The sequence below is a fragment of the Botryllus schlosseri genome, chromosome 3 (assembly GCF_051294905.1).
Source record: "Botryllus schlosseri isolate E-star chromosome 3, Bs_hap1, whole genome shotgun sequence".
In the NCBI taxonomy this organism is placed as follows: Eukaryota; Metazoa; Chordata; class Ascidiacea; order Stolidobranchia; family Styelidae; genus Botryllus; species Botryllus schlosseri.
Window position 1 is genome coordinate 31,973,335 of NC_137238.1, and position 26,814 is coordinate 32,000,148.

General features: G+C 40.3%; 1 protein-coding gene across 2 annotated transcripts in view; it reads left to right on the forward strand.

The window, feature by feature from the left end:
• The window catches only part of LOC145435013 (uncharacterized), an 85,936-nt gene extending 69,783 nt beyond the window's left edge, over nucleotides 1–16,153 (forward strand). Inside the window, exons 43-53 of one of the 2 annotated variants that reach the window (XM_080312270.1) lie at nucleotides 1,877–1,986; nucleotides 3,413–3,626; nucleotides 5,261–5,393; nucleotides 5,602–5,735; nucleotides 6,797–8,227; nucleotides 9,398–9,507; nucleotides 10,897–11,110; nucleotides 12,297–12,423; nucleotides 14,064–14,197; nucleotides 14,843–15,014; nucleotides 15,660–16,153. In XM_080312270.1, coding sequence (XP_080168396.1) covers nucleotides 1,877–1,986; nucleotides 3,413–3,626; nucleotides 5,261–5,393; nucleotides 5,602–5,735; nucleotides 6,797–8,227; nucleotides 9,398–9,507; nucleotides 10,897–11,110; nucleotides 12,297–12,423; nucleotides 14,064–14,197; nucleotides 14,843–15,014; nucleotides 15,660–15,687 — 2,807 coding nt within the window. In that variant the 3' untranslated portion in view covers nucleotides 15,688–16,153. The remainder of the gene's footprint in view (nucleotides 1–1,876; nucleotides 1,987–3,412; nucleotides 3,627–5,260; nucleotides 5,394–5,601; nucleotides 5,736–6,796; nucleotides 8,228–9,397; nucleotides 9,508–10,896; nucleotides 11,111–12,296; nucleotides 12,424–14,063; nucleotides 14,198–14,842; nucleotides 15,015–15,659) is intronic. The other variant, XM_080312271.1, reaches the window with a different exon arrangement.
• The last annotated feature ends 10,661 nt before the right edge of the window (nucleotides 16,154–26,814 follow it).

Genomic DNA, 26,814 nt, shown 5'->3' on the forward strand with positions numbered 1-26,814 from the left:
CTTTTAATTTGCCAGCATGCGTAACAATATATGATCCGCACTACTGCAAAATAAATTGGACTCACCGAGCAATATACTAAACTACATTCAACCCTGTTATTCATAATCACTATTGGTTATCGCCACTATGATATCACAGCAGGCATGGTGTGTTAAGTGAGACTAAATGCATAGCCTAAAAGCTCGCAAAAATATATGTTAGCCTACATTCATATTTACGTTTGAAAATATTTCAGAGCAGTGTTATAAGTGTATAAGAAATGACAATTTGAATTACCCCCCGAAAATTGGTAAATCACCCCTTTGGGGGTATTACCCCCAGGTTACGAACCACTGGTGTAGATGATGAATTGAGTGATATATAAAATTCAGGTCGGGTCTATTTCATTTAAGAGAAAATTAGCTAAAATTTAAGTAGGGCAAGTTCAATTCGAGCTGCAGTGTCTACGACGATTATTTGAGTACTGTACCAATTAATTCAAATTAAGGCACGGTTTGGGGTTGCAATTGGTTGAGTTCAAGGGCAAAATTCTTTAGCTTACATTGAACATGGCAATGTCGCTCCTCAAACACTTCATTTCTCTGTTGCACAAACGATTGGTGCCACACTTCTAAATGTCAGTGACAAAGTCATTCATTGATGTTTTCATCAAGTGTGGAGACGACTTGGAGCTGTGTTTTAAATCAGACACCGCGCGCCCTGGCCTAGAACAGTAGTTCCTAGACTCTTTTTGGCCGTTGCAATCTTTCAGATTTGAAATATTTTGTGGCTCACCGCTTAATTTGGGTAGCTGATAACTAAATAAAAGGTCAACAACGTTGCGCACCCAGAAAACCCCAGCTTAAAACCACTGATATAAACAAGTTTTAAGAATTCCTACTTAACGCACTGGTTTTCCTTCGCTGGCTACACGTGACTGAAATTACCGCTGACTCTTTTGAAGATGTTTATAGCACTCTACTTTTGACGAACATTAAAGATGTAGAAGTAATTTTGATCATACTTTTAAAATCAGACTACAAATGAAAGCAGTGTAAACCATCAGTTCCGACCCGCAGTTTGTCAGAAATCGTTTTTCCAGTCCACCAAACATATTATGTAATTTTATATTTTAATTGCAAAGTGAAAGAATCTGGACGCTTGTCCATCAAACAGAGAAATGAAATCTCATATTTTAAATTGATTTAAGATTCTGCAAAGTACTTTTCTTCATTTTAGCGTAATGTAGAGTTATTGTCTACTTTGGACCACAGTACAATACTTATAAATATTTTACCAAACTATTTAGAAGTAGCTTACAACACTCTTAGCAGCATTTGGGTCATTGTTTATTGATTGTATTGATCGATCATTCGAAACAATGGCTATATCCGAATTTGCAGGCGATTTCGGTGGAACCAGATTATAATATCATCTTTTTCATAGCAAAGTGCAAAATATTTACAGTACACCAAAACAATAGAATATGTTTTTATGGATATGTGACCCATTGGAAATGTCGTAGGGGCCTTGTACCGAGTCGTGGCACGTAGTTTCGTAACCACTGGCCTGGATCGTGTAATTAAGGGGCAGGCGCACTGAAAAGTAACAGACGAAAAATAAAAAGGACGTGACGGTGAAAATGAAGTGGCATGTATCTATAAGCAAAGTTGATGTGTCAGATCGAGGTATGGTTATCTCGAGGCTGACTAGTAGGGAATCCAGAATATAGAATGTCTCACTCAAAAATACACTCGTACACTACATACTTCTGTCTCTGAAACGACTGAAGCATCAGTCTTCAATGTGCAACTTCCTCTCGAATGAAGCGTATTTATGTTCATCGGTCAGTATGCTGTGGATCCAAATTCCAATATCCTCTTGAACATTTGACAGTTGTGCGCGTCAGCATCCTGTTAACATTCGATTTGACGTGTGACCCAGTCCAGATTGCCAACACGTCGAGCGCCTACTATCAGAAATATTTGGAGATCTTCCGGCGAGTGGTGAGCATAAGTTTTTTAAGCTACCGGTTGTTGTTTTGAAAGAGGGACGCACCGGTGATTAGCAAATGAAATATTTCAAGTGAATATGTGTTTGCTTTTGTGTGAAAATTCGATGATAAAGGACCATGCTTGAAAAACTTTTTACTTAGCAAATATAGAACTGTAATTGGCAGTATGTTTCAGGTAATTATTAGCGGCCAAGACCGTTTCAAAAAGCCAGTTTTTAACAATCTGTAGTAGCCATGCGGCCCATGTCAATTCGTGAATTGTAACTAGAACTTGAAAAATTGTTCGGTTGAAATATATTTTTATCGATTAGGAAACGAAATGACGTTATGTGTGATGTTTTCTTGGGCATATAAACCGACTCAATATAGACATACACTCGATCTGTGCATAGGCATACCATGAGACCATGATGTGCATATGCCGCTGGACAATGAGGGTGCAGATATAGCCATGTAATCTTTCTAAGTCTAGCACCTCCCCTAAATTCTATCCCGGTAATGCTGAGTGCCAGGGCGATGTGCCAATTTTACTAATCAGGTCTTTGGTCTGACCCGGTCGGAGATTGAATCCACGACCTACCGATTGCCATCGCGCTATCTTGTCGATTACCCATTATCAGTCGGTTATCGATTAGCGTACAACTTAAAAGTAATCGGTATGATGTTTTATTTATCAGCGTCAGTTCACATTCCTTTTTAACATTCAATGGGCATCTGATCATTACGACTGGGCACAGAGTACTCGAATCGGGATCGAGTATTATTTCTGATGGTCTGAGACCAGTAGAGAAATGACATCTTTGAAGTCGCGATGAACCCACAAGGTCGAAATAATAGCAAATTATCCTTATTGTAATGTAGAACTGGCAGTATATTTTGGCAGTAATACAAAGGGTACATATTTTTAATTCCCCACATCCTAATTACTGTTATGGCGTCATAGTCAGAGGTGTCCGAGTTCTCGACTCGAAAACTAATACTGGTTTCGGAATCAAGTGACTCAGGTACTCTATTTTTCCAGTCCTAATAAGCATGCGACACAGTAGCTCAAGGACTTGAGCTCTTGAGCATGTATATTTAAGTTAGGGTTTCGGCAATGGATAATTCTCGGGTTAGAGCTGAACGAGGGCGAGTTTGTGAACTGTAAAATCGCATGCTTGAATGTGGTATAATAAAGTGTTGCGTTCTCAATAGCAATTTTTTTCATTTTGTCGTATGTTTAAATTCTAGGTTCTCATTCTAAACATTGCCTGTGTCAGTTGATAACAAGCATGGCAATATTTTGAATGCCCACATTATTTTGGAAAGCCACATTCTCTAATACTTTTCAAACGATTAAATCTAGTTGAGTTGTGGTCGCAATAATGTCTACTTCGATCATATCATGGTGGTACAATCGGGAAACTTTGTGTTTTCAGATGTTTGCCCTCTTCAAATCTATCGGCAGACCGGTTAATACTTTGGCGAAAGTCACCTTATCGTGCGGTAGCTTGGTTGCGTCTGGAGAAGCGGAATTGCCGTCCAACACCACGGCCAGCGCCAACGAAACGCAAGCCGAATTACAGGGCGCGATCGAGAATAACAGCGTGCCCGAAATCGCGGAGAACAATGTTACTTCCGCTGAAGTCACTGGTGAGTTGATTGCATTTATCGCACATTCGGAGTTTTTGTTGAGCGGTCAATGATTCAATTCCTTCATCAGATTTGTAGCTTGACTGAGTGAGTACACAGAATGACGTCGTCACTTCACCTCACGTCATTACGATATATAACTTTATATTAACAATGCCCTAACATGCAGTCTGAGAGTGTAAGTTGAATTTGCGAGTCTGTTTCAATCATACCTCTTTATATCTAAATGTCGTTTATGATTTTTTGAAACCCGGCAACAAATATGGTACGAATTTCCATCCGTGTTTGCGAATGAATGTTATGAAACTCAACATTTCCCCACCCCACCTGATAAGTGGTTCGTAACCGATGTTTCACGGAGCACCAGGGATTCTGCTAGTCAGTCTCAGGCTTTCCGCACGAGTTAAGACACATAGAATTCACACATATGATATGTGATGACACGCCATTATTGGTTGATAGCAATTATGCGCCATCGGTAGCCGCATTGGAAATGCCGTTGGTTCAGTCTGTGTGTAGTGCCGTACGCAAGGGGGTTAGAGGGATTAGGCTCGAAATCCCGTCCATTTGGAATGCTGATTTCATGTCCAATATCTATCGCAGTAGTTCTTAACCGGTGGTTTCTAAGAACTATGGATTACCTGAGCTAGTATCTTGGGTACTCTAGAGGTCACGACATACACCCAGCTCATATATAAGATTTGTGACGATATGCTCGTCTTGGCCAGCATTGTTTGCAGACATTTAAGCACGATCAGTCAGTCAACTTGTGACTGTTGTGGTGGCACGGCGTGTGCATTGGCATATGCAGAGGAGGTTGGGGTCCGGAAGCAAAACCCAGTCTTTCTGAAATGCCATTTCTATCTTCAATATTTATAAGCCTATTTGTAATCAGGCTATCGGTATATCTTGCTTGCGTTTCGATTGCGGTTACATTTTACAAGGTGAATCCTCGCGTTTCTGAAGTGGTATCTGAAAGGGAACAGAAGATTTACAGTGAATATTCAATGAAGTTTTTCTAGTTGTGTGCACAATGTATTTTAATGGTTTTTCCCTTCGTCCATCTATTGATGCACACTGCACAGTTTATTTTGCGTGAACCAGCAATCTATAGTAGGCCTAATATAATAGATGTGTAGTTAGACATCTATTCTGGTAGATTTTTGTTTTATGACGCAGCAAACATTTGGAGTTCTGTGAAGGCTTGTAGATTGGAGTTAGTGTTCCGCAAGTTAGTTGAGGTTAGGAACTATCACTCTAGATCAGGGGTCACCAACACGCGGTCCGCTTGTCTGCGATTTGACTGTGGACATGCGCGGCGACTAGTGAGATGCTGTACCGCAATACAGGTCCGGCATACTTGATAGAGCGATTCGTTTTCTTGTATTCCGTCATGATCATATGTTTTTTCTCACATTTATAGTGTGAGTGGGGTGAGGAATTTTCAACATTTATACTTAAATTCGTGTTATAAGTCTGTTTTGAGTGAGTTCATATTTGCGTAAGGAATGCTGTTTTCGTTTAATGTTTAATCCATAAACGAGGATGAACGACAAGACGAGATTCATTCGTACTGCGTTTCATGTCCTGCATGTCTCGGGCATGGCTCTTTACGTTATTCCTAATCATCGCAGATGTGAATGAATGCGCAAATAGCACCGACAATAACTGTGACGACAACGCGGATTGCGCAGACCAAGACCCGGGCTTTCAATGTTCGTGCAAAGATGGCTACTGGGACCAAGATCCCAATAACGTTGGAACCAAGTATGGTTTTTCTGTGTTGAATCAATATCGATAATGAGGATCGGCTTTGTTGTAGTTTGTAGCAATTGCACTTTATCAAGTAGTACAGATAGATAAAGCCGACTTGTCATTGTGAAAATGCAGAAGAAGGCCTATTTCGTTACTGACCACCACTGCGTATAGCCATGCGTTTTCAAGGATACAGTTAACGTCGCTTACATTTTTGCAGATGTGAGGTTCAGTGCGAGTATGACGGCAGTCCGTACTGTATGCATTCAGGCAACTGCACAAATGGAATAGGAGTTGGAGCGCCTTCATGTGCATGCTCCTCTGATTATACTGGAGATAGGTGCGAAATGCAAGGTACGTTTTGTGGATAACTTCTAGAGCTAGAGCTAGACGGTATGTTATCGCTCTGCACGAAATAGCTAGATTTTTCACTAAAACTTCAAAAATCACTAGTTTCGATAATATCACTGACTAGTAATTGACCATATCGTATCTGAAATTCACAGAAAAATTTAGCAGAAGACTCACTATCGTGCAGTATGGTGTTTGTTGATCTCCTTGTTCGTTATACGGTGTTATGACATGTTCATGAATAATCTATGACACTTGCGACCGATCTATGTCCATTGTTCAATGAAGTATTTGGAAGCAGTGTTGATTTCTAACTTGAAATAATAACACTACAATAATTTATAGAGCACTGTATGTACTACATAGCAATATATCCTCCCTACTATTTGGCGCTGTACACAAGGGATAGTGATTATATCATAGGTTTAAAGATAATTATAAAAGACGGAATGTGGAGTTGTGAAAAAGAATGAGAACTACTTCATTTAGCTTAGGACGCACCTATAAACTTGCAACTTCAAAAACCAACGCTTATAGCACTGCTTCCCACTTTTGCTGCAAGCTTTATGGTGTGACCCACTATGAGATATATTACCGAACGGATGAACAACAAATTAATGAGAAATGAATCATGTATACTCATGCAGTTTACTATTAATGCAAAAGTTGAGCTGGCTTATTGTACAATTGTACATTATCAGATCAAGTTTAGGTTTCATTGACTTGAATTTCATAATCGGAAAATCTCTATAAATTCCTGAAATTGAGATAGGCCTGCACCTGTTCCTATCTCCACATGTAAGATCGTCAGTATTGTAGAAGTTTTTTTTTTATATCTATAAAATTGCTATCATATCAATTAGAAGATTGCTGGCATTTCATCGCAATTAAAGGTAACCCTCTATGACATGTTATGGAAACCCACTGGTTGGGAAGAACTGGCTTATAGTATATTTACTTAATCTGCTACGTGAAACCGTTACTCTAACAGCCATGTTTATTGGTAAATTGCATAATATCGGGAAAGAATAGTTAATTTCAACTCGTGTATTCTTTCTTAAAAGTTCCTACCACTGCGACTACAACCACGGTGGAGGAGACGACTGGCGATTCTGATACATTGACGCCCACAGCTGCTGCTACAGACGCATTCACAGTTACTGCAACGGACCCCGTTGCTACCGGTACCTACGCAGTGACTTCCACTTCATCAGACCCTACAGCTACTGCTACAGACACATTGACTGTCACCGAAGCAGAATCTACCACCGCTGGTTCCGACACATTGACGCCCACTGTTTCAGACCCCACGGCTATTGCTACTGCTACAGACACATTGACTGTCACCAATGCAGAATCCACCACCGCATGTTCCGACACATTGACGCCCACTGTTTCAGACCCCACGGCTATTGCTACTGCTACAGACACATTGACTGTCACCAATGCAGAATCTACCACCGCTGGTTCCGACACATTGACGCCCACTGTTTCAGACCCCACGTCTATTGCTACTGCTACAGACACATTGACACCCACCGAAGCAGAATCTATTACCGCTGGTTCTGACACATTGACGCCCACTGCCTCAGACCCCAAGGCTACTGCTACTGCTACAGACACATTGACTATAACCGAAGCAGAATCTACTACATCTGATACCGACTCATCGACTGCTACTGCTACAGACATATTAGCTGTCACTAAAACAGAACCTACTACCACAGACACTGATGCATTAACGCCTACTTCATCTGACGCCACAGCTATAGACGAATTGACAGCCACTGTAACAGTATCAGCAACTGTTGATACTGATGCATTGACTACTACTGCATCAGATCCCACAGCTACTGATACTGACGGTTTGACTCCTGCCGTGTCAGGCCCCACAGCTACCGAAGCTGCCACGATCACAGCTAGCATTGGAGATGAAATTACTGCAGGAGCAACCAGTGATGATACAGACGTTTCAGCATCCACCTCCTCTATAGAAGAAACCTCTTCTAGTGACGAAGTATCTACAACGACTGTAGCAGCCACCATCACAACGCGAGAAACTACCCCTACCCTACAAACCACTACTACTGAAACTACCAGTATTCCAGAAATCACTATTACCCCACAAACTACAACCACCCTACAAACCACCACGTCCACAGAAACTAGTACTCCAGAAACCACCACAACCACAAAAACTTCCAATACTCCACAAACAATACCAACGCCAGAAACAACTACTACCACAGAACCTACGACTACTCCAGAAACCACCACAACCCCACAAACTACCAATACCCCACAAACTACAAACACCCCAGAACCCACAACTTCACGAGGACCCACTGTACATTCAGAATCCTCTTCTCAATCTGCAACTTCTCAGTCGACTTCAACTACTCTATCTGCAACTTCTTCCGAAGATACGTCGGCAGTTGCCGTAACACAGACAACCACCACGACACCAGCGCCGGCCACAACACCGTCACGTACAGGTGCGCGATTTATGATTTCTCCTAAAAATATATCATAAAGAGACACTTGGAGGTACAGAATATGAATATGACATTGAATAATATATTCATGATGAAATAATTTTCATGCTTGCGAGATCATACTTCGATACGATACGATCGTAGATATACATACACAATGTTCTTTTCAATTCTCTTCTAGTTTCTGACGATTACTGCTGACTTACAATTCAAAACTATAATTTTCATCGATGTGCTAACTGAATTTGCAACTGGTGTGGATAGGTATGCCTAATCCTGATCACAAGGGCAGGTTTTTGCAACTTCCTGTTCTGCTTTCGCAAGCTTCCTAGATGCTGAGAATCTATGTACAGTGATGTTTTAAGCTGTTTGTAGGAATTTTATAGCGTCACTGTTTCTATTTTTCATTAAAATTTTCACTGCAAATTTTATCAAATATCGCGCAGAATGTGAAGGAGTGATTTAAAAACCATTTTATAAGGGTGAGCACTTTCTAGTATGGTTCTATTGTCTTTGGTTTACATAACAAAGAGTTATATCAGTGATAACATTTTTTCCCTGCCGGGCCCCTTTCCGAAAATTGCCTACTTCTGGTACTAACCTCTATTCAAGGACGGTAGTAAAAACAAGGTGTAAGAGCTCGACGTTCCGTCGGTATTTTCGGGTTGGGACTTCACTATTAAAACAGTATCATTCTTTATTATATGATGAAGAAATATTCTGAAGATTCAATTGTTTAGCTCTCAAATGCAAATACACTTAGTGAATCATTTTGATCAAAAAGCTTCAAAGCATCTTCAATGTACAAATGACTCTCACTCTCTAAAGAGGCACTGTGCCTCTTTCTTCGATTTCGCCACACTTTGCGCTGAGGGATAAAATACCCAATTCGAAACATTTTACGGAAAATAACACAAACTAGCGTGATTGTGTACGCATTTGCATATTTCGTATTCTTGGATGTTAGAAATTACATTCTCATCTGATGAAGATCCGTAATTCATTGGAAGGTGTACCTAAATGACTGTTGACACACTATTTATATAATTTGAACTTATATGTACAATGTACATGTGATGTGTGCTTTATTGGTATTGTTCATATGCAAGTCATGAAAAATGATAGCGTTACCATATTGTTATGCAAATTTATTTATTTACTGTTTTGCAGATGTTACGCAAATGTCCTTCTCGATGACTCTGGACCAGACTTGCGACCCGCTAGTGACAGTCGCAGGCAGCCAAGCGTATCTTCAAGTTTTCGCCATTTTCCGTGGAGTGGTGAGTAACCCGTGGCTGTAACTGGGAACCAATGATTCGAGCCCTCTAATCTTAATCGAGTATTGATTCTAATGATTCGAGTCGAGTAGTGAAAGAGGATTTTTTTCGAGCAATGAAATTATATGCTGAATGCAATTAACAGTTACTTTGTCACTAAAATTTATAGTTTCATTAGTATTTCCACTGTGGAGGCCTTGAAGCCTCAATTGGTTGTATCACAGCATACGAAACATGTAGTGGAAACGACATGCCTGTGAAGTCGTGATCAACCCACCGCATGGTCACAAATTGCAATGAAGTAGGTGTGGAAACCCGAAGTTTCCAGAATGTTCGGTATTCGCCGTTTGGAATTTATGTTACACGTGGTATCGTTCAAGACCGCGTGTTGAGATTGTTAGGTAGAAAGTTGGCTGAAAGCGTGGCTGAAGATGGATGTGAGCGAGTATGTCGCTATGTTTGGTAGCGTGAAGTATGAATAGTCGGGAGCAGCAGTAGTTGCAGTATTAGGCAGTTCGGGCGTGAAGTAGTAGAAGTTGGTGTTGTATTTGCCGGTTTGAGTTGTATGTACCGATCGGAATCTCTGCGCGGAGAGAATGGCTGTGGCACGACCTGGTCACTGACGATGCTACACGAGCCTCTTGGGAGTGATGTTGCCCCGTTGGTAGTCCGTATACTTGCCTGTAAATGACAATGCAGCTGGTGGTTCGGGTTTAAGCTGGAGGTTGTGCGTAGGTTTTGCGTGAGGTTTCGTTGCAGTTTACTTGTATTGTACCGGAGCTTTATGGATCGTCTGGATTCCTTTACATGTGTCCGTGAGCATGAGCATCGCCGTTGTGAGTTTATTGCGTCGTATAAACATAATATTATAACCGCGTAGACTTGTGGTGTTGTCTGTTTTCCGTATTGTGTTCGTGAGCAAACGGCAGTTGCAAAAAGACGAGATTCTGAGCCGAGTAACACACCCGCGTTCTCGTTATTGCTTCAAGTAGCCTATACGCAGTACGGGTTCGCTATACGGCTTTGTCGGAGAATACCTATTTACCTTGATGAGGGATAGAACTTGCAATATATATTCTTTGCGGTTACATAAAAGGTACATATTTGAACTTCCCACATCCATACTGACACGACATCAGGATAATTGCCTCGAAGCTCAATACTCGATTCACGGTCCAGGTACTCGATTTTTCACAACCCTGCCCGTGACTGTGTCGCAATCCAGGAATGTTTTCAACTACTTTTTCATTCCATTGCAAGACGCTATACATAAGTTTTTCTGCGAGAGCGATGTTCTAACCATGACTATATATATTTAAAATTGTAACTTGGCCTCTATGTAATATTAATCGATTTCGCACCGTCAGTTAACTATATATTTTCTATTTGCAGGTATTAGCTCTCAGTAACTACACTCGAGTTCCTGTGTTTGGAATCGCGGAAATGAAATTCGCCTGCGGTAGTATCATAGGGTCTGGCTTACTGCAATTACCACGCAACGCTACCGACAATTCCACCCAAGTCGCCAGGAAGTTTAGCAGCGCTATTGTTAGCGGAGAAGTTCCCGAAGTGCAAGCGCAGTCTGTTCAGGGAGTCATTGTCTCGGGTACGTCGTCAATACGGCTGCTCGGCATTTCGCTATGTGACTTTTCAACCATAACCATCGCCACAATCTAAGTTAACTATAATTCTAACTTTACACTAGTGTCACATGCGCAAGTATCACACGCGTAATTATCACATGCTCGTATGTTACACGCCCGAGTGTCACATGCGTCAGTATGGCAAGGTAAAGTATCGAGTGCTTACATGGTACATAAGCAAGTGTTCCACTCTAAATCAGGGGTGTAAAATTCGCTTGATGGCCAATCTGTTAGTCTTTGATAGCGACTTGGGCCGTAGAATCAAAAATAGGAGTATTCTATGTTTTTCCATGTAGGCAAGTAAGCCTTATTCGACGGGACCTTGCAGAATGACATTCAACACTCATCATGAAAATGTGATCAAATGTGTAGAAATTCACGCCTATCACAAAGAAAATCATATTTTCAAGTATTTAAAAAATGTTTTTGCACTTAATTCCGACGCGGGCAGCACAAAATGTTGTCACAACATGTTTGAGACCTCTCTTCTTAATGGTCACACTCTCATATATTGAATGCACTAGTATTGCATGCTAAAGTCTTGCATACTCATATTTGAAATGCGCTGATGTTGCTTGCTGAAGTGTCACATGCACCAATGCTGCATGCTTAGGTGTCACCAAAGAATGTAGAAAGACTTCTACATTCTTTAAGTGTCACATGCTACAGTGACCCAAGCACATATGTCACATGTACATGTTTCATATGTCACATGCTCAAATTCCGCATGCACATATGTCACATGTGCATGTTTCATATGTCACATGCTCAAATTCCGCATGCACATATGTCACATGTGCATGTTTCATATGTCACATGCTCAAATTCCGCATGCACATATGTCACATGTGCATGTTTCATATGTCACATGCTCAAATTCCGCATGTACATATGTCACATATGCATGTTTCATATGTCACATGCTCAAATTCCGCATGCACATATGTCACATGCTCAAATTCCGCATGCACATATGTCACATGTGCATGTTTCATATGTCACATGCTCAAATGCCGCATGCAAGGTAATATATATGCCATGAGCCAGTGTCGCATGCTAAAGTAATGCGTGCTCTGTGTTCATATGTTCGCAAACTCGCCGCGAGGCAGTAATATCTTTCAATGTCACTGATTCAATTGATTCTCACAGATGTGAACGAGTGCGATGACAGTGACAATTGTGATGAGTCCGCCGATTGCACAAACACTGACCCGGGGTTCACATGCCAGTGTCGAAGTGGATTCAGGGACTTGTCACCATCGATTCCAGGAACGAAGTAAGTAGGGACGATTGATCGTAGTTGGTCAGTGACAAAGCACTTGTGCTCATTTGGAGAATTCGCGTATATTTTGTTTACTTCAATTATTACTAACTCGCGGAATTGAATTCAAGTAGCTCCGGGTCCGGCTGCGCCTCTTTCGGAACTTTGGAACTATAAAAGACCCCCTATTTTTCAACTTTTTGAAATATCTAGGAAATGTCATTTTAAATAAAAACCGGCTTACAATGTAACCTGGTATGGGAATGATAAAATCTTTTAAATACAACAAACAATTGGCACGATACGAGTATAATAATAAGTTATTAGATCTACGTTTAATGTGGTTGTTAAGCTTGCTTCTGCTCGGAATATGTGTTCAGCTGAAGGTTTGCTGATGGGGGGAAGGAAGTTAATTCAAAATCATGAAGTAGATTATTGCTGTACCAATTTATATCTTACAATACAATATGTGCTGTACAACATATCTTTTGTTTTCGTGGATTAGACTTGGATATGACGAATCGTTGAAATTTTATGGCTGACAGGTCGAAACCCCTAAATCAGGGGTCGGGAACCCTTTTCGACCGAAGAGCCGCATTTACCAACTATTTTCAATTGCAACTCCCGAAGAACCAGAAATGTCAATCAATTACTAAGTCACAATTGAAAATTTGTGACGCATTGGTAGCACTAATACATGGGATTCGTAGTGTGGACAATATTTTCTCTGCATTCGCATTTCTCACATGAGTAGGCGAAGGGAGCTAAACATGGTCATTGGTCACTACAGCAGTAGCCTATAAAATATAAAACCTTGAATGATTCATTGGTACTTTTTATCAATGTTTATGAATGACTAGATTTTAAACATTTTTACTCCCAAAATCAAGGAATATTCAAATATATTGTTCGGAAATAGAGCGCGAAAGGAGAGGTAAGACTCAGATGAGGCACAGGCGGGCCAAGCCTCACCATTGATAGGTCAACTCGTCGTAAACAGCTTAGAATTTATAATCGCTGATATTAATCGAATGTAATTGTCGCACTGATTCCGAATATCTAAATATTGATCGACTTCCGCAGCATTCGGCTAGCAAATCGTTGCGCCACACACCTATGCATTTTAACGGCGATATAATAATGCTATACTTATCAATCAAGAACATGGATAGCTATGGCGTTGTTTTTTAATTTGAATTTCTAAATTGTGAATGACACTTCCGAAGCAATTCATTTCTTAGTGTAGATCGAGAAGAAAATGTGTATTTGAAAACTGGATGGTCATACAGGCGTCGCCGTGATTCTATTATCTTTGATCGGTTTCGAGGCGTGCGACGTCGGGTAGGCTACATCGAATTCGCGAGTGATGTTAGTCGCCAGCACGACAGCGGCATAAATTTAAGGATTTTGAAAAGGGGGATACGAGCTCCTAACCCTTGATACCTCGCTGTATTGAACCTCTATTAGATATGTATATGCTGCCACGTGATAAATTATTCTGGTCGTTTTGAAAATTCACCAGCTGCTGCAATATTAATTAAATAATAACCAAATTAAAATTAGTTGCAGAGCCATATCCTATACCCAAAAGAGCCAAGACATAGGCTCCCGACCACCACCCTAGCTTATAGGCTACAATGTATTTTGTATTCCAGCTGCGAAGATCAATGTTTTCTCAACGGCGACGATTACTGTACCAACGGGGCCACTTGCGTACGCCAACGGGGAAGTCAGAACCCTACTTGCGAATGTGTGGCTTTCTACCAAGGGGTTAGATGTGCGGATAGAAGTAAGTTGAATATATTTGAAGCTGAATACTGGTTTGGGTATTGATCATGTTGGAGTGGTGCTGACAATTCTCCACAAATAGTATGCAGTAGTGTATTTTGTAATATTTGCGGAGGTGGTAAAATTCGTCAACAAAGCTACTCAAGTAGAAGTAGGAGTAGCGACGCAAAAATCTACTCAAGTACGAGTAGAAGTAGACATTTTGAAAGCAGCTTAAAACTACTTGAAGTAAAAGTAGAATTGACTGGCTTTAAATCTACTCAAGTAAGTAAGAGTTGTGAAAATGATCGTGATCCGTTGGCATATAATAACTGTCAAAAGCTGCAAATCGAGCTATGCGAAAGGTATCCCGGGAGGTGTAAATTTTCGACAGCATAGGCATTCGTCCGTATCATGAAGTGAAAATGACAGCATTGATATGGAAATGCGATACTAATTCTCTGTTTACTCTAAAACCCCGATTTACATAATATGGTTAGGCTTACGGTTGTGTTAGTATTGTAGTTTGTGTAAGGAATAATTTAGTGGCTAGGTTTTAGGGTTAACATTGGAGCTGTAAAGTCACAGACGAAATTGCTCCATGCTCAAAGGCGGACAACCATCCTGTTGTGGAAAGTGGTGTTTCAAAACGGCAATAATTTCACAGATGGCGGGGCTATTGCCGGATTGACGATTGGACTTTTGGCGCTTGTCGCAGGCATAGTCGCGATTGTTGTTTATCTGATGAAAAAGAGAAAATCTCACCATTTCGCTGCCGCAGAGGTGCCGTTCGAAGCCAGGATGCGGTACAATGATATGTCCACTGGCGGATCTATGCGGTGAGTGCGGTGATACAGTGGTTTTCCCAAGGACCTTTTACCTCTACCAATTATCCGTAATATAACTTTTTTCACTCCAAATTAACATTGATAAATTTCGAATCCAAATTTATATCTGTGTAAATTTTTTTCCTCTCCCAAATTTTCATCATATCATCGGTAAAATTTCAACTTCTCCCAAATTTTCAACCTGATAACTATTTTGCCCCTTCCTAGAGTTTTTGTCCTAGATAAAGGTTGCCCCCACCACCAAATTTGTCATGTCTGTAATTTTTTCCTAGCCCAAATTTCTATCTTGATTAAAACCCACCCCATATTCAAGTTTCATCATGGCTAAATGCCAGAACAGCTTCAAGCAGCAGTAGAAAACGTCTCGAAAGTAATCAAGTAGCTGGAAGTAATGGATTGGGAGGAGAGTTATAAAGGTTGCGGCTTAAATTTAGACGCTTCCGACTGCTTCGATATAATACAGTTCTGTTTTGACGGTGCTCATCAGCAACGGTTGTACCAGCTGTTCGGTGGATAGCCATCATTTGCAAATACCTTGCCTAGCATGCATTGATATAGTATGGTGACTATCTAATGCCATTTCTAATACATTCCTGATCTCTCTTAATGTATTTCAAGTGCGATTGTCTCTTTCAGGGGACGCCTTGATGATATCCTGCAATGAGGAATCGTGCCACGAGAGATAAAGTTACATACATTGCCTTTTATTAACAATGATTTGCAATCGATTCTTTCCCCCTTCAATCAGTTTCAGCGATCAGCTTCAAAAGCGTTTTAGCTCGTCATGTTTCAATGGAATACTCGTACACAATTGATGCATTCAAAGAAGCCAACCATAATCTAGCTGGATTATTTCAAGTTTTTTATATCTCTCTCATATTTTAGACACTTAATCAACTGCACTCTTCAACCGTTGTTTAACGATTACCTTCATTTTTAGATAAAAAATTTTCCTATACTTGTTCATTCAAAGTTCTATTAGTTCTTTCATGATGATGGGTCCATTTGCTTGTGCACATTTCCCAAGTATTCTTTTATTAACACTGTAACGCTTTCCGCCTTTACACTGCAGCTGGACCATATGATTCATTTTAGTTCTTCTTTGTCGGCTGCATTAAACTTGATGCTAATACGTGTGCATAAGTGCAAGTGTAGGATGAATTAGGGACTGGTAATCAGAACTCGGGACACCCACGTATTTTTAGCACCATGCGTCAGTGGAGGATGGTGAAAGAAAAGAGTACCAACGAGATTAAAGGGTTTTATTGTTAACTTCCAGGATGTTATATCCCTTCTTTTCGTTTTTAGTTATTAAGGTTTTGTTATACCTCCACGGCTACTCTGATCTTCATTAAACTTGCAGTGATGGTGCAGTACTACTGTAGCCCGACCCTTCAGTGGCCTCCAGTTAGGTGTGTGATGGATGTTTTGCGAAGATGCGCAATTGTGCACTCAGTGGAGGCAATGCCTCCTCAGGAGGGCGATTTTTATTACCTGTCAAAATTGTATAGCGTTAGGTCGGAAGATTGTCAAAATTGTTTTTAAAACCTGCATTTCGTTTATATCGTAGATGTTTTCACAGTTGGTCAACTTATCACTTGACATTTTACAGCGTGTAGTAGTCTAGTTTATATGACTACTGCTGTGGACGGCCCATTGTCAGCTCATTGCGGATCATAAACGGTCAAATGAAAGAAATAGCTTGACATGGTGTTATGCTCAACGTACCGCAATATTCTAACCGAAGCATGATGCGCAACAAGCGCAATTGTGATTGTAGACAACAATGTCAGAATGAAGCAATAGGGTGTGTCATCAGCAGTGTACGAACAACGTAAGTGTGGCCAGCCAACTAACAACTTTATCCATACTTGGCAAGCTGTTTAGTAAGGACAGACACTTTCCACCCGGGAATATAGGGAAGTATCTTTCGTTGCACTACAACAGATTTTAATTATTTCCATCATAATGCGTGTTATGACTACCAGAATTATTCGTGTGTCCGGATTTCGTTGAGATATAAGCTTTTTTTCAAGGCCAAACTACTTCATAAGGACAGAAGATAAGTAGTAACAATTATAACATTATGTACGAAAATACCTAATTTACATACATGAGGTAAAAAATAAGTGTTTTTGAGTCAAAATTTTGTCAAAAATGCCGAACTCATCAGTCGTGAGCGGTAGGCCTAAGTGGTGATTACACCAGTAAACACGATTTTGTTTACTTTTGATCAGACATTCATTTCGACTAGATTTTGGGCGCTGAATTAAAAACTTCCATTTTTCTTTATCACGTCCAATTTTTGGATTAGGCACCCAACATATTTTACTCATGACCCACATAAAAGTACTACTTTTATTATTTTGTGTTTATTGTATAAAACGTTCCAATAGCAGTCGAAAGTAAATCAATAGACTCGAAATAAACATTTGCACTACTACATTTGGTTGATTTAAACCAGTGGTCTCAAACGCGATGGCATTTGTGATTACGAATATTCGACAATATTTACCGGCCAAGTGTCTTTTTTAGAGTTTAAGAACTTGAAATTCGCTCGGAAACTACTCCAGGAGCCTGAAACTACTGATCAAACTTCCCTATTACATCACTTTCAAAAGTTACCACGCAGTGGAGGATCGACTATTGCGTCACACTACCATTCGTAGAATTACTCGGACTCAAAGCCCATTTACATGGTCAAGTCGTCTTGAATCAAGTCGTCTTGGAGTGACGTCATGAGACGGCTTGCCAAAGTGATCGAGTTTACATGGTCATGTTTATCGCAGCTCGAGTGATACACGGCACTTTGGGATTCACCTCGAGAATATGCTACGGCAGTTCAGATATCCACAAATACTTCAACACAATTCTAGAATGACCAAATACATCGTGTATATATTCTTTCTGATAGTGAGTTGGGCAAGTTATATTGTTGGCTGTACTCGCTTCATAAGTTCTGACGCTGGACAAATAAGACCACGTGCATATTATAAAAAGCAGTATCATGTACTGATAGAGCTTTCATATTCACCTAGTTGGAATACGTGCTGGTTTCGTGAAATACGAACATGAAATGTTGGGATGTTGCTGTAGACGGGTTTCGTTTTCAATTACCGGTACTGTTCAAGTCGTCGCTCCAAGCGACTCTGCGGAACGGATTGAGCTCAAGACGGATTGAAGCCGTCTGCCTTTTTCTCTTTTTCAAAAACGAGAGAGTCGGATTGACGAGTCAGCTTCGAAGCTGACCCAAACGGCCATGTAAATGGCTTAATGTGTGACTCTAGTTGAGTCGCGTCAAACCTTACAATTAGAGAAGGACTTTTGTGACCCGGAACGCCGTGACTTGGTACAACCACGGACGCAACAAACCATATGTCTGGTATGGGGAATGACAATATACCAAAAGGTCCTAGCTTGTGTTGCATATCTGTAGATATCGAAGCAGGTCGGCATGGCAACCATTGGCATTGCATTGCCCTCTTGGTGTATAGTTAGTGACATAATGTGTCATCCTGGGTATATTGTATCCTTGTTATTATCGCCAATACAATGTAGCGAGTATTTAGTAGTCGTAGCATACGCTTAGCAGCTGTAACACCGATGGATTATTCGGCGATTGGGCATTTTATTTCTATAACAACTTGAATATAATTATTATTGTGCAATAGCAATAAATGCAATCGCCGAAGGATCTATTACCATATTTTTGCGAAGCAAATTCCGTACACTCTTTAGCGCCCACTTGCGGATTTTATAATGAGCTATGACACACTGAATGTCAATATGACGTCACACTAGCAAGTCTTTGCCTATCGAGCAGAGGTGACAGTAAATTGGTATACTCTGGTTTTCATAATGACTCCTGGTAGAAACAGGAAGAAGTCTGCAAAGGCTTCTGGTATTGGCCGCAATGGTGTTAATTCAAAGAATTTTACTTTGGTGGGTGAAGATAACGTAGATTCGGATCCTAATAGAATTATGGCTGAGGATTACAAGCATGGCCACACCGTGATATCGGAAAGATAGATAGAGACTCTTTATTTTCATCGAACCAAAATACATAACAAATGGCAGTGATGGTGATACAGAAAATATGCGTGCACAGTATTCGGTATTAGATAGGAATGATCGATAAGACCGAGAAGGTCATCTAGTCTGATCACACCAGCATCAAACAGGTAGGCTACACTTGACTCTGAACAGTCTGGCTGTAAAAAATGTTTAGTTAAGAAAGGAAAATAGAAAAAAATTAAACAATGGTAGCAAATGATCAATGAAGCAATGTCTGGGCGAGGTAGGGCAACAGGAGAACTATATGCAAAATATGCTTGCTGTACTGCAAGATTTTTGGATTGATCTTGAGCCTCGTCTTAGGCCAGAGGAATCGAAAGCAATTTTTTGATCATTCAACGGTATACAAGATCCACAAAACTGAATGGTAGGACACCTTCCGCAATCGGACGCATTAAATATTTTTCGAATTTGTCCTGGGAAGCTTTCCTATTCCAGATATGTTAGCTTTCTCTGTTTCCTGGTGGTGACAGTGTTGGTAGTATCAAGCTTTCTTTTCTTTGCTCTTCTTGTCAGATCCTAATTATATTCATGGTTCTTTGATCCATGCTTGGCCTAAAAGGAAATACCAACTTATTACCGGCAAACCTCTCTAATACATGCGAAATTTACATGTATTTTGACCTACTTCTCAGAGACAAAGCACAGAACAATTTCAATATTATAGTTACGGAAGGGGTAGTTGGCAGACCGATTTACTGAATGGGATCATAGCATATGTCACAAATTACGAATAAAATCAACTTGCTATTGGACTGCCTTGCCAAAATATTACAAACTACACAAAATATTAGGAATAACATATTTATATTCGTAATATGGCATATGCTGTTAATTTCATGAGCCAGGTGAAACTTGAACATCCAGCCAGATGGGGCATTCGAATTGCTTATAAGTAGGGCGATTCTTTTTGACATGTCAAAATAAGTCATAATTTTGGAATTGTGGCGTTGGGTACCTGCACGTTCGTATCGTAGATGTTTGCACATTCGGTGAACTTATCATTTGACATTTGACTGCTTGTAGCCTACTTTATAGGCATACCATCCTAGGCGCCCCATTATCTGCTCAGTGTGAATCATAAACGATCAAATTAAATATATAGGCAAGGGTTACCATATTTTGTGAAGCAAATTCTGGACACTCTTCAGCGCCCACTAGCGGATTTTAAAAAGGTGTAACACATTGACCGTCAAAATGACGTCACACTAGCAAAGCATTGCTTATTAGGGTTGTTCAGATTTGGACATTTTTTTGAAATCTTGTTTTGCGTAATTGCAAATGATAGTTTAGTGCATAAAATATACTTCTAAAAGCGATTTTGGTCATTTTCATCGCGATCTTCCTTGCGCGCAAAGCCCCCAAAGACCCACGGGCCAATTCTCCTTACTACCGACGATTCACCATTCCTGATTTGTAGCTTTAGTGAAGTTTGCGGTAGAAAACGGCTGGGTAGAGCTGGGAAATATCAGGTTGAATCATCTTTTTGACGATTGAACATACTTACATTCCTATACATTCCAAATGTGTTTCACCTTTCCGTATTTGGCATAGATAGCCGCGTGGTAGGCCTATGTATGAACGAATACAGGCATTTTCAGCTTGTTTCAACTCAGTAAATGTTAATCAAAGACATATTGTATATGAATGTAATTTCATCTTTATAGTAGCTCCAATTCTCCTAATGCGCATCAGGTTTGCAGTATTTAATGCGTCTGAAGGAAAGTTGACCCCCCCCCCCCCCCCCCACCTCCGAACACAAAAACTCAGGCCTGTACTGTCCAAGACGTTGTCACAGTAGCGAATACGGCCAAAATACCTAGGTACATTGTGCAAATGTCAAAAGCTCACGATACTAGGCTTCTTCTCAAAAGATCCTGGTAGTTGAGTCTAAATGGGGGTCCTGATCCTCAACTAACAATGCCTTCTGTCAGAAAACGTCCTCGGTGTTCTTACGGAAACAGAAACAATAATCTCAATGCATAGTTGTAAGCACATACCATAGTGGGTGACGACAATGACTAATATGCCATTTTGTAAGTAGTGTCAAAGTCGTTAATGACGCTGCTGAACGAGGAGTTAAACTCAACACCGACTTTTGCTTCGATCATCACAGATGATGAGTAGGGCTGGGCACAATGATTCGAGTACTCGAATCTGAATCGAGTATTAATTTTAATGATTCGAGTCGAGTAGTAAAGGACGATTTTTTCGAGTACTAAAATTATACGCTCCTCGCAACTGAAAGTTAATTTACTAACGAGAGTTATAGTTTTGATACTATTTTCCAATGAGGAAGCCTTAAAACCTTGATTGGCCGTATCGCAGCATACGAGACATAGTACAAAGTTAGGAAAGTTAGGCCTACTGGAAATAACACATTTCCAAAGTCATGATCATCCCACAACATTGCCAAGAAGTGCAATGAAATCGGGATGGTAGAAAAAAATACCAAAGTATCTTGAATGTCACGGATAAGAAGCATTATGTTCTTCGTGGTGGCATAAAAGGTACATATTTGAACTTTGACATAGTACACTAGGTCATGACGTCATAATGAGTGATACTCGAATACTCGACTCGACTCGAAGCATTTTACGTGATTCAGAATCGAATCACCCAGTTACTCGATTTTGCCCAGCCCTAATGATGAGCGCCAAAAGAAAAGTCTGCTGCAAGTTGTTGAGCTACACCATCAGAAGTATGACAACTTCAATAAACCCACAATGAAATCCTGTAAGCCTACCTGAGACTAGAGCCTGTTGTTATCCACTTTTTGTTTTACGCTTAACCAATTTTCAATGTGCTTCAATGATAATAACTGTCTTTTCATCCTTCACAATTGTCTCAAGTCACGTAAATGGTCGGCCTACTATGTCCGGATTTGTGTTTTGCCTTATTCTGATTTTCAAGTCTGATAAGGCAAATTTCCTTACAATAAATTCATCAAGTTTCAGAAACATTGTCTGTGCCAGATATTTGTTTTGTTTTTTTTTGTGAATTCAGTTGTAAACACATACCATAGTGGGTGACGACAATGACCAATATGTATTGAGATTATTGTTTCTGTTTCCGTAAGAACACCGTGGACGTTTTCTTACAGAATGCATAGGTAGTTGAGGATCAGGACCCTCATGTAGACTTAACTGTCATGATCTTTTGAGAAGAAGCCTAGTGTCGTGAGCTTTTGACATTTGCACAAGGTGTTCTGGTCGTATTCGCTACTGTGACAACGCCTTGGACAGTACAGGCCTGAGTTTTTGTGTTCAGAGGTGGGGGGAGGGTCAACATTCCTTCAGACGCATTAAATACTGAAAACCTTATGCGGATTAGGTGAATATAGCTACTAGCTACTATAGCTACTAATATAGCTACTATAAAGATAAAATTACATTCATACACAATATGTCTTTGATTAACATTTACTGAGTTAAAACAAGCTGAAAATGCCTGTATTCGTTCATACATAGGCCTACCACGCGGCTACCTATGCCAAATACGGGAAGGTGAAACACATTTGGAATGCATAGGAATGAAAGTATGTTCAATCATCAAAAAGATAATTCAACCTGATATTTCCCAGGTCTACTCAGCCGTTTTCTACCGCAAACTTCTCAAAAGCTACAAACCAGGAATGGTGAATCGTCGGTAGTAAGGAGAATTGGCCCGTTGATCTTTGAGGGCTTTGCGGGCAAGGAAGATCGCGATGAAAATGACCAAAATCGCTTTTAGAAGTGTTTTTATGCACTAAACTATCATTTGGAATTACGCAAAACAACATTCCAAAAAAATTCCCAAATATGAACAACCCTACGACTGTATACACTATACTATACAGCAGTGCTTTTCAACCTGTGTGACGGTTCGCACTAGTGCGAATGAAAAAATTTTCAGTGCGAATGACGAGCGCGGTGCGAATGGTGCGAATGAAAAATCCGGATGAGTGCGAACGGCAAGCGTGGTGCGAATGAAAAATCCGGATGAGTGCGAATGAAAATTGTCCATGTTTCTCACATTTTCTGACGTGGAATAATTCAAATAAACGCGATATTGAGTACAGTGAGCCCGTACATTTTGTCGTTTGGAAGCAATTCTAAAAACTTGTTGCTAGCTAGGCTTTACTAGTTCACAAGTGAGGAACGCTCCCGATGCGTGTATAATGCAAAGTTTGAGATAATATTTTCGCACGAGAGGATTACGTCACTGCATGGAAAAACGAAGGAGTTGAATCGGTATCAGTTGCTCACTTGCTCGGAAACATCCACCATGTATTGTATACGGAGTACGGACCTTGTAGGAATGTAGATGTAGGTAATAGTATCCGATGCCAGTGTTGACATTTGGCATATTTGAATGCAAGATGTTGAAATTTTGGCACACATTCATGTTGGTTAACAGGAGAATTTAGCTGTTCTACGACTATAACAATTAGCACATTACATCAATAACAAGTGTTGTTTGCTCGTGTATCTAACCAAGGATTAGAGGCTGTTATAAATAAAATTAGTGTAAGCACATTATTGTCTTACGTGCAATGAATATGTATCTTGCATCACATTGAATTATTAAGTCACTGGGCAGTTTACTTACTGACTAGTGCAATGGCCTGTTTGTAATGCGAACTCCATAATTTAGGCTTAGACACGATTTCCTGTTCTTGGACTGATGATCTCAGGCCAAGTCTAGATCGTAAAGGCATAGGCCTATATATAACATATTGGTCATTCCACTAAGCTTGCTGATCCATAGGAAAAGTTCGTGTCCGTACCGCCTTTGTACTACAAACTCTGTAATACTCTGAACTCTACCGGTTTAGCTTGAGCAGATGAGCACTGAGCAGTGAGCAGTGAGCACCCTCTGCAGAGCAAAATCAAATCCACCAAGGCCTATGTCTTACGATATTTCTTTATGCAGCCTAATTTAAGCTTAATTAGACTGTTGAACCTTATTAGTCTTTATGTATCAGGATATGTGGGATAGTAAAGATAATTTGGCAATATTTCAGTCAGTTTACCAATATTTTACGATTGACCTAAGAAGAGCCATCCCGCAGTTGGCTACCCGGGTCGATATAACTGTGTGTTAATCATGCATCTTATTTGAGTAATAATTAATTATTATTCAAGAAGGTGAAAGTGTTGGCTTTGACAACACAAGGATGCCGAACGTTGTTATTGATAGATATGTTAATTTCTGTACTGCATAGATAAGAAGTGAATGAAGCCTAAGCTTATCCATAAACAACAGTCATCAATTACTCGGATTGTGTGGGTTTGTATCGCAATGCATTCATGATTTTAACGCCCACTGTACCATCCAATCGTCTAAAACAGGGGCGGGCAACTTCTGCAGTCGGCGGGCCGGATATAGGAAAATTAAGTACTTGTCGGGCCGGATCGCTGCATCGATACAATACTCGCCCATTTATCCTCATATGCAAAGAATAAATCAAATTTAATTAATGTATTTTAATGACAGTAATGGTAATTCGAAGCCATTTTTCGCCGATAAGTGACTAATACAATCTGGATTTGAGAACAGCATTGTCATACAGCCGCCGCCATGTCTGCTTCTCTGTGATCATTTAATACACGGTACAATCCTTAATCAAGATTTCAAGGCGTTCGTAAAGCCCGGTACCCAAAATTAACTAATATATTAATTCATTGGGTTTGAGTACATCGTTAATGCCAATATTGCAAGTCTCGTTTTGACAAACTTACGCGGAAGCTCCACTCTCGCCAGCAGCGCACACACGTATATAATAACATGCAGTCACAAATACTTATTGACGTTACGCCAGTAGTGAGGAAGCTCGGCAGACTTGGGCAGCGAGCCACATTATCATATAAAACGGGAAACTGTCCGCGGGCCGGATCCGGCCCGCGGCCGTAAGTTGCCCGCCCATGGTTTAACATTAGGATTGACATATTTTGGAATCGGGGAAGGACGACACCATTTCAGAATTTTCAAACACAGAATATCGGTGGAAAATCCTAAAAAAGTGGTAAATTTCTACCACTTCGTAGTCGGTTGACTGAAATAACAAAAAAACGGTCAACTTTCGCTCAGCTCCCGAGATACCCGCCAGAGCTGATTTACGGCATCTCAGTCGAATTTTGCTATAAATTTGACCAAAATTCCTAAAATATAGGACAAAATCTCAAAAAAAGAGGACATTTAGTCGTTCTCGGAGGACTTTTTTCGAAAACCCGATAAAAGAGGACAAATCCTCCTAAAGGAGGACGTATGGTAACCCTATCTAACTTACCTTAATACGCGAAGCATCTTTTCGAATGTTGTCAGAAAAATGAACCAAAGGTGCTAATCGCAACATTGATGCTACGATTCAAGTGCAGTTTCACTATTTTGTGCGTTCTAAATGCAAACACATTCACATCGCGATGACGTAACATGTAGATTTAGTGGCAAAGTGAGATGGTTGCGAGTGAATATTGTTCTTGGGTTCGCCCTTTAAGCTTCCAAGGAAATCACTGCACGATACCCCCGGAAATGCAACGAACTTCTTGAGAACAACGGGAGTGCGATATCTGTGATTTTTCTATTGCAGTTATTTTAGTGCTTGATTAGTCAATAATACGATACGCTGAATGCAAAATAATGAAGCTCTGTACCTCCAAGAAGCTCTTCGCATACAAAAGTGATAAGTTTCTTCATTTTCTTTTCGTTTACTAAATTTCGGCTGACTGGTGCGAATGAAATTATTTTACAAAAAAAGTGCGAATGGAGCTCAAAAAGGTTGAAAAGCACTGCGATAGAGTATATATGCCTAACTCTGACTTCCATTTCTAAACAAGCAAATGAAGCACATTGTATACGGGAACCATTCTGGAACAAGCTTATAACACCGCAAATACCTTGGACAACGATCACAAAAACAGTATACTGTATTACTTACGATTCACCCCAGATCACATAGTTAAAGTCTGTAGGTCAATTCTTTTTTTTTTCGATTTGAATGTTCTGTTGTTAATTTTTCCTCCCGACTGTGATTCGGGCCTTCTACGCAAATTTTCTTACAGAAAGCGGCTACAGAAAGCGGCTCGTTGATTCAGCTATATACTCGCTGCCCTGGAACAGCCAAAGCGGTAATGTTATGCTGGGAAGGATTGACTGCGGTGACAATTAGTTTTGTGCAAATGTTTAGCAGTAGTATCCATGGATCCAATCAGTTTATCATATCGTAATACAATATATGTTAAGAATGAATAATTTGTTAACGGAATGACAGACATCCATGTGACTTAGGTAATAACAAACGATTTCGGACGACGTTGGTTTCGAGAGACGCTGGCAAAAACGAAACCGAATTTTTCGGTTATTGCTCACTTAACATTGGACCTCCTGTACTTCAATGTAAAGGAGAAACAGTCGGCGGTCGGTATCACATATCGTAAATCTAGTGTTTATCCTCAAACGAGCGTGTGATATTCTGACATTCTAACCTTGTAGCATGCTAAATTCCCCTACATAGCATTTGTCACGTGACTATGCGCCGGTATGAATGTAAGGACTTCCCGAAGGTAGAACGGATATGTCGTGCATGAAAGCTCTTTAATGGAATTGACGATGCAGTCTTTGTGACGAGCTCATGCAGCGTTACTATTATTTGATCGTTAGAACAGGCTAAACGCCTCAGTCTGATCATTGTTAATTAACTTCAGCAGCACCAGAACGCGACGTCTGTAGGCTCTGC